The sequence below is a fragment of the Pipistrellus hanaki genome (genome assembly GCF_964339955.1).
Source record: "Pipistrellus hanaki genome assembly, chromosome: X".
In the NCBI taxonomy this organism is placed as follows: domain Eukaryota; kingdom Metazoa; phylum Chordata; class Mammalia; order Chiroptera; family Vespertilionidae; genus Pipistrellus; species Pipistrellus hanaki.
In genome coordinates this window covers 74,918,438-74,939,057 of record NC_140524.1, presented here as the reverse complement: position 1 = coordinate 74,939,057, position 20,620 = coordinate 74,918,438, and the positions used below count along the sequence as shown (strand labels likewise).

The following is a 20,620-nucleotide window of genomic DNA, read 5'->3' as shown; positions in this document are numbered from 1 at the left end:
TTCTAGGTGCGCACATGAGACCACACTGAGCACTGGTAATGCTGATCCTGGCAACCCTGGTTCCCAACAACCCACAGCATCCAAACATTTTGGTATTGGAGCTCTTCGGTGACACTCCGGTGGTGCTAAGCTCCCACTGCACAAGGTACAGGCCCATGCAACTCGACGTTTGAACCTTCTGGTTATAATTAGAATGGGGAGGTGACACAATGCCTAAAGGAAAGAAAATGAGGAGTCACCAAGAAAGGAAATTAGTGAAATTGAAGCATGCAACATGACAGAAAAAGAATTCAGAGTAATGGTCCTACATTTCATATACCTGATGGATGAGAGAATCAACAACCTATGCAAGAATCGAGAAGAAATGAAATGTGATATAGCTACAATCAAAAACACCATGGAAGGTTTCAACAGTATACTAAAAGAAGTAGAGGACTGGATTGATGAATTAGAAGATAAGGTAGAGAAACAAGCTCAATCTGAACAGCAACTGTAGAAAAAAAATTAAAAAGCAGGAGGAGAGCCTAAGGGAGCTTTAGAACAACATGAAAGGAAGTAATATACATATAATGAGGCTGCCAGAAGGACAAGAAGAGCAGCAAGGATTAGAAAATTTATTTGAAGAAATAATGACAGAAAACTCCCCAGGTATGGGGAAGAAAAAAGTTACACTAGTACAGAGAGTCCCAAGCAAGACGAATCTCAAAAGACCCACAAGACTCATCATAATTACAATGGGAAATGTTAATGACAAAGAGACAATCTTAAAGTCTGTAAGAGACTAAGAGTTACATACAAAGGATCCCTCATCAGATTATCAAATGATTTCTCAACAGAAACACATAAGATAGAAAGGAATGGAAGGAGGTATACAAAGTGTTGCAAAGCAAAGGACTGAATCCAAGAATACTCTATCCAGAAAGACTACCAATCAAAATTAAAGGGGAAATCAGGAGCTTCACAGACAAAGGCTAAGACAGTTTATCACTTCCAAGCTAGTAATGCAAGAAATGCTAAAGGCAATGCTGTAAAAAGAAGAAATGAAAAGGTAAGCAGGAACACAGGCACAAAAATAGAAATGACTACAAACAAGTACCTTTCAATAATAACTTTAAATGTAAATGGACTAATACTCCAATCAAAAGACATCGAGTAGCTGAATGGATTAAAAAAAAAAAAAAAACACGAACCATATATATGCTGTCTACAAGAGACCCACTTCAGAACAAGGGACTCACACAAACTGAAAGGGAAGGGATGGAAAAATATCTTTCAGGCAAATGGTACTGAAAAAAAAAAAAAGCTGGGGTAGCAATAGTTATACCTTTCAAAATAAACTGCAATGTGAAAGCTATAACAAGAGATAAGGAAGGCCACTTCATAATACTAAAGGGATCGATACAGCAAGAGAATATATCCCTGAGGAACATATATGCAGGAGCACCCAAATACATAAAAAACCTACAAAACTAACTTCTAGAAGATATCAAGGGAGAGATCGGCAACAATATAATCATAGTAGGGCATTTAATACCCCACTGACATCCCTGCATAAATCCTCTAGACAAAAAAATCAGCCAAGAAACAGCAATCCTAAATGACTCAATAGACCTGATGGACTTAACTGACATCTTCAGAACATTTCACCCTCGGAAAACACAGATATTTACATTAGGATTCATTAACAGTAGCAAAATTACAGTTATGAAGTAGCAACAAAAATAATTTTATGGTTGGGAGTCACCACAACATGAGGAACTGTATTAAAGGGTTGAGGCATCAGGAAGGTTGAGAACCGCTGCTCCAGGGCATAGAGGGTTACATCTGTATTTATACATAGTAATCAAAGGAAAGGGCTTAGATGGGTCACGTGAACTCCATTGATGATAGACTAGAGAGGTGGGATAAATCAAAGTGGGGAAACCTCTGGGACTGGATAAAAAGTAAAATGATAGACACATACTTAGGTGTGTGCAGGAACAACTACCATGATAACAATGAAGTAATTTGTGGTATCTGTCCTGGCACCCAGCACATTAGGTTGTGCCCTAAGGGGTATAGAAAAAGGGAGGTTATAAGTTACCAGACATTTCAAGGGTATGTTATTATAGATGCAAAAAGACTGATAGGCTCAGTTATGGTAAAGGTTGATCTTGTTAGTGAAGATACCAACCTAGGACATAACTACTCACCATAACTGTTTTTAGTTAAGTTTAATTTCAGACCATCCTTTGTAGTAACTTTAAGTCTCTGAGTTTGCAAAACCACCATGCAGGCCTTCCCTAAGCTTGTCATGTTAGCATGTGGCCCCTTTCATCCACAGTTTGTTCAGGAGCTTATGTATTTCAGATTTTGCATCCTTGCAGTGGCCAACTTATTCTGGACAATGCTTGGTCTCCTGGTATGACATAGTCACCTTTCCTATGTTATTCAGACTTCAATGGGCATGTACCAATTGTTTCTCTGTCTAGCCAGCCTCTTTCCCCAGGATCTGTGGGGAGCAGACATGGAGAGTGCTAAAGTGCCACTTTATGGCAAAGCTGTGCAAATAGAATGCCTATATGACCTGGTTTTCCCTTGGTGACTTTCCTGATAATTAATTAATAAATGGGTTAATTTCAATGGCATCAATATGATATTCATTGGTGATAAGATTATGGAGGTAGGAAAATGCTCTGGGATTGGATAAAATGTATAACGATACATCTTTTGCATAGGTCAACATAGGGTAGTTACTAGTCAACAATTAATTTTACATACAACCCAGAGACCCCAGAAAAGGTGTTATCAGACTGCTCCCTGAGTCAGAGAAAGAGGGCTGTCCCTTCCCTGGTTCTTGTCTTCTCATATAAATTAATTTAAATGAAAGACCCTGGTTGCATTGTGATAGAGCAATTTATTAAAGCAATCAAATTTATTAAAGAAACAAGGCAAGCAAATCTATTTCATCCATTTTGGAGCCCAGATGGGCATTACTCAGATTATCTGTGATGCAAGGCTATAGGTTGCAAAATCCTCTGCTGAATATCTTGATACAGATTGATTCTCAAGGTCCTTATTTATTTTGTTGTGGCCTTGTCAGAATTCATGAGAAGCACTAGGAAATTTTATCTTGCCAACCCTTGAGACTGTTGGCTTCTCCATTTACGGAGTAAAAAATAAAACCGTCTTTTTTTTCTTTTTTCTTTCCCCTTCTCCCAAACATCTAATTTTTTTGTTTAGTGGGTGAGAAAAACTACCCCTTCTTTCCCCTTCTCCCCACCTTTCCAACATTCTTTAGTTGGGAAGTCATTAACCATTAGCTTTCAAGTAACCTTGAGAAATATAATGGCTTGCAATTTATAAGCTGCTGCAAATTGTCCACAATGTTTGGCCTTATTTTAACTTTCTTGTCTCAGTTTCCCTGTTGCTTCTGCCTTGGAATTTTTCTAGCTTCTCCCTATCCTGTTAAAGGGAGAAATAAGACATTTGATGGGCTAGCTCTCTGGATTTGTGCCAGTAGCCTGCCTTGTGATGTACACACTCTTGCTTGCCCATAAACTCTGTTCTTATCAAACTCCATTCTTATCTGTGATGCCTGTCCTGCCTTGCAGAACCTGTTTTCTGGAATGCTCCATTTTACAGAGGTCATAAACCCTGAACCATATACAATCCCTGAGGGGCTGGTGCTAGTGCTAGGTGTGGTCTCACTTCCTCCATCCCAACTCAGAGGGTCTGCAAACCCCTAGAAGGATCCAGAAACCTGATCCATATTTGAGGGACAAAAAACTAAAGAATATGAAGGGAAAGCTTTATCCATATTCATCACTCAGGATTTGGAGACTGACTAGTGCAATCTGCAGTAAAGGCTACTTTTCTGAAAATATCCTCTTGAGTACCCAGCTCATTAATTCTCCCTTGCCGCATGACAGCTTATCTGCAACACTGTAACAATTAATACTATAAAAATGACAACCAGACGATTTGCAGTCTCTATTGCATTGGTTGTGCCCTAAGAGGTCCAGGAAAAGGAACATTACCCTCAGATTCCAAAAGTCTGTTATTGTAGATGCAAAAGACAATAATAGACAACATTAGTTAAGTTTTAAAGATTGACTTTTTTCAGGGAAGATTCTAGTTTAGGACATGACTACATGCCACACACTGCTTTTAGTTAAAAAGTTTTTTGTTTTGTTTAAAGTATTACATATAGTAGTACATATGTACTACTTTCCCCCCCATTAACCTCCCCCAGCCTCCCTTACTCCCTGTCGTATGCCCCCATCCCACCACCCCCAGTGTCTTCTGTCCATTGGTTGTGTTGTGATGTAACCCCCATCTTACAAAAGACGCCTCAAAAAAGTCGAATTATGGTGTCATTTATTAATGGCTAGTGGCTTACGAGGTGCTAAAACTCCAAATCTCGCAGCCCCGAACAGCTTGCCAACTCTGGCTTATACTGGCAGAATATCACAAAGGTACCGATTACATCTTTGGGTCTGGAATGAGGAACCTGTTTCGAGAAAAGCATTTTACAGAAGTGAAACTGAGCAAGTTAGTTATCTAAAGTATCTATGAATCACTGAATCAACAGAAACACATTATCTGGGACCACCAGGACAATTTAGAATAGTTGTGCTGTCCAGATTCTGGGATCACTGAGTCAACAGGAATGCATTCTCTGTAGCTACTGAGGCAATTTAGGATAATTTGTGGTCTTCTCATTCCCGGACCACAGAGTCAACTGAAACTCAGTTGTTTGTAGCTATTGAGACAATTTAGGATAATTGATCTGTCCTGGGTCCCAGAAGAATGTGCTTTGATAACCAGTGAGATCACAATCAATGGGACATTCAAACCATCATCAATGGATTATTGGGATAGCATATATAAGTTCAGAAAATCAAAATAACTTTTAAATGAGTACAGAACCCAAAACAGCAAGGGTAAGATATTAAACAGCAATTTTTACCCAAGTATGGTTGCTACCATACTTCAGTTGTGCTTATATGCATGCATACAAGTCCTTTGGTTAATCTCTTTCTACACCCTCCCTGATACTGCCCAGCCTTCCCTTTGCAATTTAACTGTCTGTTCCATGCTTTACTGCCTCTGTATCTATCTTTTTGTTCATTAGGTTATAATGTTTTTTATTTTCCATAAATGAGTGAGATCATATGTTATTTTTCTTTCATTACCTGGCTTATTTTACTTAGCATAATGCTCTCCAGTTCAATTAATGCTGCTGAAAACAATAAGAATTTCTTTTTTTTATAGCAGCATATTATTCCATTGTATAGATGTGCCATAGTTTTCAAACCCACTCATCTGCTGGTGGGCATTTAGACTGTTTTTAAATCTTATCTATGGTGAATTGTGCTACTATGAACATAGGGGTGCATATATCCTTTCTGATTGGTGTTTCTAGTTTCTTGAGATATATTGCTAGAAGTGGGATTACTGGGTCAAATGGGAGTTCCATTTTTAGTTTTTTGAGGAAACTCTATACTGTTCTCCACAGTGGCTGCACCAGTCTGCATTCCCACCAGCAGTGCATGAGGGTTCCTTTTTGTCCCCATCCTCGCAGCACTTGTCCTTTGTTGATTTGTTGATGATAGCCATTCTGACAGGTATGATATGATACCGCATTGTCATTTTGATTTGCATCTCTTGGATAATTAGTGACTTTGAGCATATTTTCATGTGCCTCTTGGCCTTCCTTCTGTCTTCTTTTGAAAAGTATCTTTTTAGGTCCATTGTTCATTTTATGATGGGATCATTTATCTTCCTATTATTAAGTTGTATGATTTTCTGTAAATGTTAGAGATTAAACCTTTATCAGTGACAACATTTGCAAATATATCCTTCCATAGAGTGGGCTTTCTTGTATTTTGTATGTTTTTGTTTTGTTTTGTTTTTTTGCTGTGCAAAAGCTTTTTATTTGGATGTAGTCCCATTTGTTTATTTTCTTTTTAGTTTCCATTGCCCTAGGAGTGGAGTTGGTGAAGAAATTGCTTTATCATATGTTTGAGATTGCACTGCCTGTGGATTCCTTTAGTATTTTTATGGTTTCCTGTCTTATATTTAAATCATTTATCCATTTTGAGTTTATTTTTGTGTAAGATGTAAGTAGGTGGTCTAGTTTCATTTTTTGCATGTATCTGTCCAATTTTCCCAACACCATTTATTGAAGAGACTGTCTTGACTCTACTGTATGTTCATCCCTCCTTGGTCAAATATTAATTGAGCAGAGTGGTTCGGGTTGATATCTGGGTTTTCTATTCTATCCCATTGGTCTGTATGTCTGTTCTTGTGCCAGTATCAGGCTGTTTTGAGAACAGTGGCTTTGTAATACAGCTTGAAATCTGGTATTAAAATCCCACCTACTTTGTTCTCCTTTCTCAGGATTGCTGTGGCTACTCGGGGACTTTTTTATTCCAGATGAATTTTTGGAAAGTTCGTTCTAGGTCTGTGAAATATGCCCTTGGTATTTTAATGGGGATTGCATTGAATCTATAGATTACTTTGGGTAGTATGGACACTTTAAAGATGTTTATTCTATCAATTCATGAACACTATATGTTCTTCCAAATGTTTATGTCTTCCTCTATCTCTTTTTTCAGTGTCCTTTAGTTTGCCACGTATAGGTCTTTTATCTCTTTAGTTAAGTTCATTCCTAGGTATGTTAATTTTTTTAGTGCAATAGTAAATGAGATTACATTTTTAGTCTTTCTTTTTGTAAGTTCACTATTGGTGTATAGAAATGTCATAGATTTCCTGTCATTTATTTTGTATCCTGCTACATTGCTGAATTGATTTATTAAGCCTAATAGTTTTTTGATGGAACCTTTAGGGTTTTTTATGTACAATATCATGTCATCTGCAAATAAGGACAGTTTTACTTTTTCTTTTCCAATTTGGATGCCTTTTATTTCTTCTTCTTGTCTAATCACAATGGTTAATACTGCCACTACTATGTAGAACGGGATTGGTGAGAATGGGCATCCATGTCTTGTTCCTGTTCTTAGGGGAAATGGCTTTAGTGTTTGCCCATTGAGCATGATGTTGGCTGTGGGTTTGTCATATATGGCTTTTATTATGTTGATATATGACCCTTCTATTCCCGCCTTGCTGAGAGTTTTTATCAAAAATGGGTGTTGGATTTTGTCAAATGCTTTTTCTGCATCAATTGATATGACAATTGATATGACTATGTGATTTTTAGTTCTCAATTTTTTTATGTGATGTATCACGCTCATTGAGTTGTGGATATTGTACCATTCTTGCATCCCTGAGATAAATCCTACTTGATCCTGGTGTATGATCTTTCTGATGTACTGCTGATCTGATTTTCTAGAAGTTTGTTGAGGATTTTGGCATCAATGTTCATGAGGGATATTGGCCTGCAATACTCTTTCATTGTCCTATCTTTATTTGGTTTTGGTATTAGGGTGATGCTGGCTTCATGAAATGAGCTTGGAAGTGTTTTTTCCTCTTGAATTTTTTGGAATAGTCTGAGGAGGATAGGTTTTAGTTCTTCCTTAAATGTTTGGTAAAACTCCCCTGTGAAGCCATCTGGCCCTGGGTTTTTGTTTGCTGGAAGCATTTTGATGACTGACTGTGTCAATTTCTTCCATAGTTATTGGCCTATTGAGCTGTTTATATTCTTCCTGATTGAGTTTTAGAAGGTTGTATTTTTCTAGGAATATGTCCATTTCCTCCAGGTTGTCCCGTTTTTGTTTTTGTTTTTGTTTTAATGGAGTTGTTCATGATATTTTTTAAAAACAATTCTTTGTATTACTGGAGTCTGTTATTTCTCCTCTTTCATTTCTGATTTTTTTTTAATTTGGGTCCTCTCTCTTTGCTTCCTGGTGAGCCTGGCTAGAGGTTCATCAATCTTGTTTATTCCTTCAAAGAACCAGCTCTTGGTTTTGTTTATCTTTTGTATTATTTCTTTGTTGTTTATCACTGCTCTGATTTTTATTATGTCCTTCCTTCTGCTTACACTGGGATTTTCTTGGTGCTCTCTTTCTAACAATTTGAATTGTAGGGTTAGGTAATTTATTACCATTGTTTCTTGTTTTTGCAGTAGGCTTGTAGAGCTATGAACTTCCCTCTCAAGACTGCTTTCACTGTGTCCCATAGATTTTGGATTGTTGTGTTTTTATTGTCTTTTGTTGCCATGATGTTTTTTTATATTTCTTTTTGATCTCTCTAGTAACCCAGTCATTGTTCAATAGCATGCTATTTACTCTCCAGGTGTTTGACTTTATCCGATTGTTTTTATTGTAGTTGGTTTCCAGTTTTATGCCATTGTGATCTGAGATGATGCTTAATATGATTTCTATCTTCTTAAATTTGAAGAGACTTTGCCTGTGACACAATATATGGTCTATCTTTGAAAAATGACTGTGCACTTGAGAAGAACATATATTCTGTGGCTTTAGTATGAAATGTTCTGAAGGTGTAGATTAATTACATGTGGTCTAATGTGTCACTTAAGATTGATGTTTCTTTGCTAATATTTTGTTTAGAGGATTTGTCCAATGGTGATGAGATGGGGTATTAAAGTCCCCTACTATGACTGTATTGCTGTTAATCTCTCCCTTGATATCCTCCAGGAGTTTATGTATTTGGGTACTCCTATATTGGGTGCGTAATATTTTACCAGAGTTATTTCTTCTTGTTGGATTGCTCTCTTTAGTATTATGAAGTGGCCTTCCTTATCTCTTTTTATGTTCTTCACTTTGAGGTCTACTTTGTCAGATATAAGTATTGCTACCCTAGCTTTTTGTTGCTTTCCTTTCACCTGAAAACCTTTAGCCATACCTTCACCCTCAGTCTGTGTGCGTCTTTTTTTCTGAGGTGGGTTTCCTGTAGACAACAGATATATGGGCCATGTGTTCTAATCCACTCAGTTATCCTAGGTCTTTTGTTTGGGGAATTTAATCCATTTACATTTAAAGTTATTATTGATAGGTACTTGTTTGTTGACATTTTTATTCTTTACCCCTGTGTACTTTCTTAGCTTCCTATTTCTTCTTTTTACAGCAGACCCTTTAGCATTTCTTGCATGGCTGGTTTGGTGGTGATAAATTCCCTTAGTCCTTTTTTGTCTGTGAAGTTCCCAATTTCCCCCTCGATTTTGATCGATAGCCTTGCTGGGTACAGTATTCTTGGATTCAGACCCTTCCTTTGCATGACTTTGCATATTTCATTCCATTCCTTTCTTGCCTGATGTGTTTCTGTTGAGAAATCAGTCACTAGTCTCAAGGGGTCCAGAAAAAGGGAAGTTACAAGTTACCCAGACATTTTAAGGATATGTTATCATAGATACAAATAGACAGATAGGCTCAATTAAGGTAAAGGTTGACCTTGTCAGTGAAGATACTAGCCTAGGATATAACTACTCACCATAACTGCTTTTAGTTAAGTTTAATATCAGACCATCCTTTGTGTTTACTTTAGGTCTCTGAGTTTGCAAGGCTGCCATGTAGGCCTCCCCTAAGCTTGTCAGGTTAGCATGTGGCACCTTTCATCAACAGTTTTTATGACTTAGAGTCTCTAGCATGTCTTATTTGTTTATATTTTGTGTTTAGTATATTTATTTACAGGTTCAGGGCATAATATATTATTTTGTTTTTATAACGTGACTATAATATGGGTTTTTATTCATTAAGGTTTAGTTATTTTTTGTTGGAAATATTTAGGTATTGTTAATAATTTGATTTATCATAGTTGTGTAATCTGAAGATGTAATTTTATGTGTTTTTTAAAAATTGGGTCCAAGGTTATAGGACTATAATGTTGTAAATTATAAATAATACTTAAGATTTTAGAAGTCAGGAGGACAGTAAGAATTTTAAAAAGTAATTTTTTTGTGTGTTTTAGTAATAGTTATAGAGGGCCATGTTTTTATACTCATTATAGTTTTTATTGGAATTAATATAGTTAGTATTCTTTGTTGGGTTACAGGATAAGTATATTTTTATAATTAGGTCTTGTGGCTTACATATAAAGATATTTGTTATATGTTTATTAATTTTTGTAATATTTTTTATTTTAATAGAGAAATAAAAATTATTATTAATAATATAAAGTTATTTTAAATATTTTAGTAATTATTAATAGTTAGGCTACATATATACATATACTAGAGGCCCAGAACACAAAATTTGTACATGGGGGGAGGGCACTCAGCCCAGCCTGCACCCTCTCCAATCCAGAACCCCTTGGATTGGGCCTAAACCAGCAGTCGAACATCCCTTTCATAATCCTGAACCACTGGCTCCTAATCTCTCACCTGCCTACCTGCCTTCCTGGTCTCCCCTAACTGCCCCCCCTGCTGGTTTGGTCACCTCTACCTACCCTCTGCTGCTGGCCAGGTCTCCCCCAACTTCCCCCTCCCTGCCAGTCTGGTCACTCCTAACTGTCCCCCACTGGCCTGGTCACCCCCAATTGCCCCGTCTGCCTGCCTCGTCACCCCTAACTTCCCCCCTGCTGGCATGGTTGCTCCTCCAGCTGGCTTAGTTGCCCCTCACTGGCTTCGTTGCCTCTTACTGCTCCACCTGCCAGCCTAATTGCCCCCAACTGCCCCCCCCCCCACGATGGCCTGGTCATCCACAACTGCACCCCCCCCCCCCCAGGCACAGACCTGTTTTTCCCTAATTGCCCCCTTCCCGGCCTGGTCACCTCTTACTGCCTCCTCCCTGCTGGCCTGGTTGCCCCCAACTGCCCTCCTCTGCCAGCCTGGTTTCCTCTAATTGTCCTCCCCATGCAGCTTGCTGTCAGTTGTTTGGTTGTCCCTCACTAACCCCCCTGCCAGCCTGGTTGTAGGCAGCCATCTTATAAGGGTGTGAGGGTCAATTTTCATATTACCTATTTATTATATAAGATATATATAGAATTTGAGAAAAGTTAAAAAACAAGTATAATTATTATTCATATTAGTAGGAATGAAACTGGAAAAGTCAGAATTTGTGCTACATATCACTACCAGAACCAATAAGTAGAGACAAGGATTGAAGCTTTATGTGTGCTTTATTCAGGTGGCCAGCAATCTGAGAAGACAGCAGGTTATGTACCCTAAAAAGACTGTCTTACATCTCATCTCATCTCAAGCCCACCCTTTTTATAAGGAGAAGAAAAGTATAGGTAAAGGGTTTGGAGTTCAGGGAGAAAGGTTAGTCAGATAAATGCTTCAGTCTGGTGAATTTCCAAGCATCCCCCTCATCTGCTGAGCAGTGATTCTTTATCTGTATCTGGGTCGGGGGACTTTCTATCCCTGGAGGACAATGGTTCAGATACCATCTTGGTCCCTTACAGTCTCTGGACTGCAAGGGTCAAATTGCTTACAGGTATCCTGAAGAGGGGGTCAGTCTAGTCATACCTTTCAGCCCCCTGGAACAATAGCTTTCTACTTCCATTTATTACAAAGCCTGCTAAGTATATATCTAAAGCTTTTTTTTTTTTTTTTTTTTTTTTACTTCTTGAGTTCCCAATCATTCCCCACTGTTTGTCTTTATCTTATGTCTACGAAATTAGTTTCGTATGGAAGTAATCATTTTGCTGTTGCTCATATATATATTAACATTAGAAAGTCTCATAGCAGATTTATAAATATACTTATCTGCAAATCAACATAAGGAGGCACATTGTATGCAACAATAAACTATGATACTGGAAAGATGAAAATATTAAAAAGAACAAATGCCTCTCTAAGACCAGTAATAGTGGACAACCAGGAGGTTACTTTAGATAAATCAACGCTCAATTAAATCCCACTTTGGGGAGCCACCCTTATCCTGAGCAGGGCAATAAGTAAAACTTAATCCCCATGGAGATGAGTTTCTTGACACAGTTTGACTACATTTTCCTTCAAGGTGTGATTCATTTTCTCTCCTTTCCCAGAAGCCAGAGGTCTCCATGCCCTGTGGAGTCCCCACTTGATTTCCAAATATTTACTAATCTTCTGTGTAATTTCAGAAACAAAAGCAGGTCCATTATCACTCTGGATACTACCAGGTAGGCCAAAGTGTGAAATTATTTCCTTCAGTAAGGCTTTCACTACCTCTGAGGATTTCTCAGTGATGGTAGGATAGGTTGCTGCATATTCTGAAAAGGTATCAAGAATGATGAACAAATATTTCCACCATTGGACCCTCAGATCTGTTTAAAGCCTATTTGCCTGTCCTCAAACAGGCATTGTCCTTGGTATTGTTTCTCTTCTTTCTTTTTTATGGAGATCTGTCTTGGGGTTGTCCTTGTGTCACACACCACTTCTCCCTATTACTCTTTGTATGGTTTTAGAAATTCTAGGACCCATGAGCCACAGTTTAATTTAGGCGGTTAATGAATCCCTGCCATAGTGAGTGGCTTCATGTAAATGCTTCTTGATTGGCTCTGCTAAAGTTCAGGAAGCGGTATAACTCCTTTCTTATCTTTTCTCTATCCACTATCTGGATCATCCTCATCACAACTCCAGCCTTTAGCTTTCTCTAAGACTGCAGACGAATATTCAAGGTAAAAATGTGACAAGTCTAGAACAGATAGCAAAGGCATTATAAACGTTCCTTTAGCAGCCTCTTTTGCTGCTCCATCAGCCAGATTATTTCCTTTAGACATTTCAGTGTCCTCTGTCTGATGCCTGGGGAAGTGCATAACTGCCACCTGTAAAGGTACCTGGACAGCTTCTAACAATTTCAACATTTCCACTGCATGTTTCATTTCCCTTTTATTAGAGGTTAATAGTCCCCTTTCCTTCCAGATCAAACTATGTGCACATAAAATTAAGAAAAGGTACCTCGAGTTGGTATACACATTCACTCTCTTTGCATGTGACAATCCTAATGCCCTCGTCAGTGCAATCAGTTCAGTCTTCTGGTAGAGGTTCCCAGTGGTAAATCTTTGGACTCTACTATACCTTCAAGAGTCACAGTTGCATATCCAGCCTTTCTGTGTCCTTTGTCTATATAACTGCTTCTGCTTCCATATGCATATAGATTCCAGTCTGCCTCTTCTAGAGGATGGTCCTATAAATAAATTCTGCTAGAATAAACTTCATGAATTATTTCAGCACAGCCATGCATTAAGTGTGGCAGAGTCAGGCTCTGGGAGAAGGGAGGCAGGCTTTAACTTACAGTTTTGTTTTTGTTAATCCTCACCCAATGCTGTTTTTTCCATTGATTTTTAGAGAGAGTGAATGGGATGGAGGGGGAGACAGACAGAGAAGCACATATGTGAGGGAGACACATTGGTTGGTTGCCTCCCACACGCACTCAACTGGAGCCTGGGATGGAATCTGCAACACAGGTACACAGCTTTGACTGGGAATCCAGCCCAAGACTTTTTGGTGTTCAGACCTATGCTCTAACCACTGAGCCAGACCAGTGAGGGCTAACCTACTTAAAGTTTGAGGGAGATGTTTTGGGAATAATTGCTTGGTACCTGCCCATTCTTCCAGCATTGAGCCACAAATTCTCTTTTTGCTCTAAAAGGCTCAGCACTTGGTGTGGTGCATAAATGATGATAGATTGCCCCAAGGAAAACTCTTCAGTTTCCCGTGAAAGTTCCCAGGTGACTGCCACAGCTCTCCTGCAGGCTGGCCGTCCTTGGACAATGTGACCCAGTTCCTTTGACAAGTATCAGCTGGGTTGCAAAATGTCACTTTTTGAGTGAGGATTCCTAGGACAACGCCCTGCCTTTCATGAACATATACTTGACAGGGCTTTAGTAGGTTTTGAAGCCCCAGTGCTGGTGCAGAAGCTGGGTGTGCCTTCAGGGACTCAAAAACCTGAGACTACTCTTTTGTCCATTCGAAAGGACTATTTTATGGTCCTTTCAGAGCTTTACACAATGGTTTAGCAATGAGCCCAAAGTTTGGAATCCAAATGCCTTAATAGCTACATTTCTAGGAATCCTCTTAACTGTTTCCTGGTATTGGTAACTTCCTTTCGAATTATGGTTTTTGTCTTGCCAGTAAGACTCCTTTTGCCAGGTTTAAGCAAGAACCCAAGAAACCTTACTGCTCATTGTCAATTCTGTGCCTTCTGTGCTGATACTTTATAGTCACAAGATGCCAGATGGTGCAAGGTAGCTATAGTATTAGTTAAACATTGCTGAAATGACATCCCTGTGATTAAGAGGTCATCTACACAGTGTAACAGAGTTCCTCCTTCTAATTGTTAGGTAACTTTAAGTCCTGGTTCAGTATCTCCCCCAAAATCGTGGTGGAATTCTTGAACCCTTGTAGTAAGATTGTCCAGCAATACTGAATCTTGACCCGAAATACTGGGTCCTGCCATTCAAAAGCAAACAATGGTTGAGAGTCTTGATCAACTGGAATGCAAAGAAGGCATTTTTTAAATCCAATACTAAATCCCAGAGGCTGTCCCCAGTTATACAGTTTACCAAAGTATAAGCATTCAGGAAAGTGGAGTGAATGTCTGGTACAATGTCACTTATGGGCATTAAATTTTGTACAAATCCATACTCATTTGAGTGGGTTTTCTTAATGGGCAATATGGGTGTAATATATGGGGAGCAGCAGGGCTAAATAAGTCCATATTCCTGGAACTTCTGAATTATTGGGTATATCCCTGCTAGGGTCTCTCTCCACAAGGGATCCTGCCTCTTATTAGAAACTAAAGGGATGGTGCATGAAATTTGTGCAACGGGGGGAGGGGAGGGAGGAGAAGAGGGGGTGTACCTCAGCCTAGCTGCACCCTCTCTAATCTGGGATCCCTCTCATAATCCAGGACTGCTGGCTCCCAACTGCTCGCCTACCTGCCTGCCTGATTGCCCCTAGCCTCTTCTGCTTGCCAGCTTAATCACCCCCTAACTACTCCCTGCCAGTTTGATTGATGCTTAACTGCTCCCCTGCTGGCCCAATTGCCCCCTACTGCCCTCCCCTGCTGGCCTGGTCACCCCTAACTGCCCTCCCCTGCCTGCGTGGTCACCCCCAACTGTTCTCCCCTGCTGGCCATCTTGTGGTAGTCATCTTGTGTCCACATGGGGGCCACCATCTTGTGTGTTGAAGTGATGGTCAATTTGCATATTACCTCTTTATTATATAAGATTCCCACACCTGGTTTGAGTCAACTTTAACAGGGGAGGCTCTGCTTATCCTTTCTTGGCTTTCCTGTAGCCCACACAATAGGGTTTACCCAATTCTCAATTACTTCTGGCTAGGTTTCTTTTTACTTCTTCCTCCCATAGTTTCATAAGGAACTGGAAAGCCTGCTGTGGAGGGACGTGTAGGTGGAGCTGTTCTCTTTCTGGAGAGAAAGTGGTGTGAGCCTAGAACTTTGAAAACAAGTTCCGACCCAGAAGAGGAATTTAACACTAAGGAATATATAAAAATTTATGAGTGAAAACCATATTTTCCATAGCACATTCTAATGGTTTTAAGCAAAACTGGCATTCATGGCTTTCAGAAATTCTAGTTACAGTCTGCCATGTAAGGACTCAGTTAGAGGTCCAGTGACCACAGGATATGTTGCTCCTGTATCAATCAAAACTCTACACTTTATCCCCCAGTGTAAGTTTTACCCAAGGTTTGGGAGGTGGAGGTGGGGGCTGGTGGCTTAACTTTAATAGGTTGTTGTAATAATTAAACCTCCAGGCCCTGTCACTCATCATTGGAGCTATTTCCTTTCCCCAGCATATCTCTCCAGTTCTCAGATTCTGACTTCCCTTTCCCTCACTGGGGGCACTCATTTTCCAGTGCCTCTTTCCTTTGTAATATGCGCACTGACCAGTGGCAAACGTTTTAGATGGAGTCGCGTGCCATGTGCCCTCCAATGGAATTGCCCTGAAACCTGTTGCAAGAAAATATTAGCCACTTCAGCCTCTTTCTGTTCTCTGTTATTATAAACTTTGGCAATGTCTACTACTTGGGAAGGGTTCAAGCCTATTCCTCCCTCTAACTTCTGAAGTTTCTTTCTGATGACAGGTGCACTCTGAGAGAGGAAGGTCACATTTACCATTCTAATATTTTCAGGGGCTTCTGGATCCAAATCAGCATATTTTCTATAGGCTCGGAAGAATCCTTCAAGAAACTCAGAGGGGTCCTCTATGGGTTTTGTTGTAGTGCCTGTATCACATTCTAACTTTTCTTCAGAGAGATACCTTTTTTTAATCCCTCAGGGATGCACCTCTCATACATACTGTTCTAGGAGAGGAAGGCCAATCTCATTAAAGTTACAGTTGGGCTTGGCTAAAGATATTGCCTTAGTAAGGTCAGGATCCCCATCTGGATTTTTTTTTTAATATATTTTATTGATTTTTTACAGAGAGGAAGGGAAAGAGATAGAGAGCTAGAAACGTCGATGAGAGAGAAACATCGACCAGCTGCCTCTTGCACACCCCCTACTGGGGATGTGCCCACAACCCAGGTACATGCCCCTGACGGAAATCAAACCTGGGACCTTTCAGTCCGCAGACCGATGCTCCACCATTGAGCCAAATCGGTTTCGGCTGGATTTTCTTGATGCAGTCTCTGAGCCTCTTCATTTAGCTTATCCAATACCAACCTGTGCTCATCACCCATAAGCAAAATATTCAGTAAGGCTTGTATGCTTGCCCAACCAGGATGGTGGGTGGCAAAAAGTAGCAGGGGTCCTCAAACTTTTTAAAGTGGGGGCCAGATCATGGTCCCTCAGAGAGCTGGAGGGCCGGACTATATGAACTACTAATTCCTACTGTAACACCTCGGCTGCGCTCACTGCCCAAAAAACCTGGCGGGCAGGATCAGACTCCTCTGCGGGCCGCATGTGGCCCGCGGGCCGTAGTTTGAAGACCCCTGAAGTAATGTAACTAAGTCAGTCGTTTTAGTAGAATAATCCCTATAAGAAGGACTTCAGTGTTGTTGTTTTTAAATAATTCTTTATTGGTGAAAGTATTACATTATATATGTCCCCCCTTGCCCCCAAATTATTTCTTTTAGTCCCCCCTAACCCCCCAGGCTCTCACTGCCATATTGTCTGTGTCCATAGGCCATGCATATATGCATACAAGTAGAAGGACTTGAGTTTTTCCAGTTTAACAGATCCTATGTAGAAAAGGGAATATGTGCCTAATAATATCCATCAGGCTGGCCCTGCTCCCACTGGAAGTCTTCACAAAGGGTATTGCCCTGTCCCAGTGGGGGATTGTCCTCCACTGAATTTAGTTCCACGGTGGGATTGGGACAGAGAGACCAGTTCAGGATCACCTCCTCCAGCTCCCACAGGGTAAGGGCCCTTGGGTATCCTAACCATGCTCACAGTAGCCATGACACCCAGATCTTCCTGGTCCCTGTCTTCTGAGCTTCTGCTATCTATCATAGGCAAATTCCCTTTTCTCTGGACCATTAATCTATTTCCTTTTAATCCTGCCTCTTTATTATGACAAGTCATAAAAGGTTATACATAAGGTATTTTATCCCACTTTCCTGATCTTTGTCAAAACAACTCTAACTGCAGTATAGTAGAGTAATTTAAAGATCCCTTTGGATTTGAATTGCACTTCCACCATCTTTCCAGATTTCAGTCAGATGGCCCCAGAGATGCTTTTGGAAGTAACATCACCATATCTGCCCAAGGAGAAACCCTTATTCAATTAAAACTTGTATTGGTTGTTGATGGTGGGACTGGAAAAGCTACATTCATGCAAAGTCATCTGACTGGTGAATTTGAGAAATATGTAGCCACCATGGGTATTGTGGTCCATCCCCTTGTGTTTCACACCAACAAAGGACCTAAGTTCAATGTATGGGGTACAGCAGGCCAGGATAAGTTCTGTGGACTGGTAGATAGCTATTACATCCAAGCTTAGTGTGCCATTATAATGTTTGATGTAACTTTGAGAGTTACTTACAAAAATGGGCTTAACTGGCATATAGATCTGGTACGAGTGTTTGAAAACATTCTCCTCATGTTGTGTGGCAACAAAGTGGATATTAAGGACAGGAAAGTTAAGGCAAAACCAATGGTCTTCCAACCGAAGAATCTTCAGTACTCTGACATTTCTGCCCAAAGTTACTACAACTGGCTTGCTAGAAAACTAATTGGAGACCCTAACTTGGAGTTTGTTACCATGCTTGCTCTTGCCCTGCCAACGTTTCTCATGGACTCAGTGTTTGTCATGGACTCAGTGTTGGCAGTACATTTTAAGCACAATCTAGATGTTGCTCAGACCACCACTCTCCCAGGTGAATATGACAACCTATGAGAAAGGGAAGCTGGAGCCCAGCATCACAAGTCTAGTTTTATAGACAACTGTCCTGTGATGTCAGTGGTGCAGTGTGTTTGCCACTCATTGTATAGCAAATAAGAAACTGTGTTTGATCCTTGGGATGCTGGGCTTTGGAGTGAATGGGCTTTGGAGTGAATGTGGCAGTTAAAAAAATACCTTCATTATTTGGACCTAAATATTTAGTTACTTTGGAATGCAGTTGTTTCCTTATGGAGCTTCAACTATAAGAATGCTGTAGTTGCATTACAATAGTCAGAGGTGAAACCTGTTTGTTGCTGTCATTCCCACTCCTTTTCATTTAGAATCAGAATAAAGTTGTATTTCAAATAGCTAAGAAAAATCAAAATAAAATAAAGACCTGTTTTGCAGCCAGTGCTCTCCTGAGTCCAGATTATGCATAAGTTAAGCAATCTTATCTAATAAAAGAGCAATATGAAAAATGACCATACCTCCACTACACCCACAAGCCACTCTCACCAGCCATGCCTACCAGCCAATAAGGGCAAGTATGTAAATCAACCCCAACCAAGATGGCTGTGGCCATAGAGAGCAGGAGGGAGGCTTGGGTTTCCAAGGCAATGGAAGAAGCCAAGCTTTCCACCTGCCCTGGCTGGCCTAAGCCTCCACTCAAGGCTACAAAGTTTTAATTATAGAAGATAAACAAATCCAAACAGAAATGGCAGCAGCCACGGAGCAAGCAGAAGGCTTGGCTCTGCTTCAGACTACAAAGTTTCAATTGTAGAAGGTAAATAAATTCCAGATACCAGGGTCTCTGCTTGGGATGCTGGGAGGAGTGGCTGGCCTGCAAACCACCACAGGCCCCTCGCCCAGGCCACCCCATACTCCAAGGGAACCCCTACCCTGATCTGCAACACCCTTAAGGGAAAACCAGCTGGCCCCCAACTATGTACCAGGCCTCTATCCTATCTAATAAAAGAGTAATATGCAGATTGACCATCACTACAACACACAAGATGGCTGCCCCCATGTGGACACAAGATGGCCACCACAAGGTGGCCAGCAGGGGAGGGAAGTAGTGGGGGGACCAGGCCTGCAAGGGAAGGCAGTTGGGAGGCACCAGGCCTGCAGGGGAGGGCAGTTAGGGGTGACCAGGTCGGCAGAGGAGGGAAGTTAGAGACAAACAGGCTGACAGGGGAGCAGTTAGATAGCAATCAGGATGGCATGGGAGTGGTTAGGGGGTGATCAGGCTGGCAGGCAGAAAGGGTTAAGGGCAATCAGGAGGGCAGGCAGGCCAGCAGTTGGGAGCCAGCAGTCCTGGATTGTAAGAGGTATGTCCGACTGCCCGGGATCGGGCCTAAACGGGCAGTCAGACATTCCTCATGGGGTCCCAGATTGGAGAGGGTGCAGGCTGGGCTGAGGGACACCTCCCCCACGTGCATGAATTTTGTGCACCAGGCCTCTAGTATTACAATAAAAAGTCATTTTCTTTTTAGTCATAAGTTTATAAGCATAGATGGACCAATCAGCCAAAACTTTGGCTGGAAGGGTTTGCAGGAAAAAAATGCTACAGAACTGCTAGAGATAGCAAACATGGTTTGCATCAACCGAAACAGTACAGCAAAGAAGGAAGAAGAAAAGAAAATACAAAGAAGGGCCAATATAATAGTAATGGCTTTTAGAGGCTCAGGCTCCCAGATAGACCAGAAAGGGAAGCAAGAATACAGATCAGGGGAAAAAGGAAGAGCAAACCTGAGATGAGACCAGTGTGCCTATTGTAATGAATCAGGACACTAGAAAAATGAATGTCCCAAATGGCAAAGTAAGAAAATTGGGCCCCCTTTTTAACCCAGTCACTATCAATCAGAGCCACCTGAAGCAGATCTCATCGGGCTAGCAATGGCTGATTCCGACTAAGACAGACCGGGCTCACTTCAGCTAGGCCCCCACGAGCCCACGGTCAGAATGAAAATAGGGGACCAGACTGTGGACTTTATGGTTGATAAGGGAGCTGAGCATTCAGTAGTCACTCGGAAAGTAGAGCCTCTCTCAGGAAAGGAGGTCACCATTATTGGAGCTACTGGGTATCAGACCAGTAGACCATTCTGCCACCCTCACTGATGCCAACTTGGTGGCCATTAAATAATTAATGAATTCCTGCACTTGCCAGGCTGCCCAGTGCCTCTAACTGGTAGAGACCTTTTAGCCAAAATGGGAGCAGAAATCACTTTTGCTCCAGGATGGCTCAGCACAGCTTTACCTAAGTGAGGAGAACTTCCCAATGATCCTGTCCCTAGAAGTGCCAAGGGAGGAAAATGAATACTTTATACCCATCAGTCAAAGGCCTCACCATTAGAACCTGAATTAGAGAAAGAATTCCCACTGGTTTAGGCAGAAGGGAATCCTCCAGGCCTAGCTAAAGACCATGCCCCATGCTAATCGACTTAAA

General features: G+C 40.8%; 1 protein-coding gene across 1 annotated transcript; it reads left to right on the top strand.

Annotated features, from left to right (window-relative positions):
• Positions 1-397: 397 nt before the first annotated feature.
• On the top strand, positions 398-18,189 carry LOC311614851 (GTP-binding nuclear protein Ran-like; the record flags this gene model as incomplete). Its single annotated transcript, XM_084869964.1, is given in 4 exon segments — positions 398-460; positions 11,028-11,161; positions 17,502-17,790; positions 17,794-18,189. Coding segments are annotated over 4 exon segments (882 nt in total).
• Between the last annotated feature and the right edge of the window lie 2,431 nt (positions 18,190-20,620).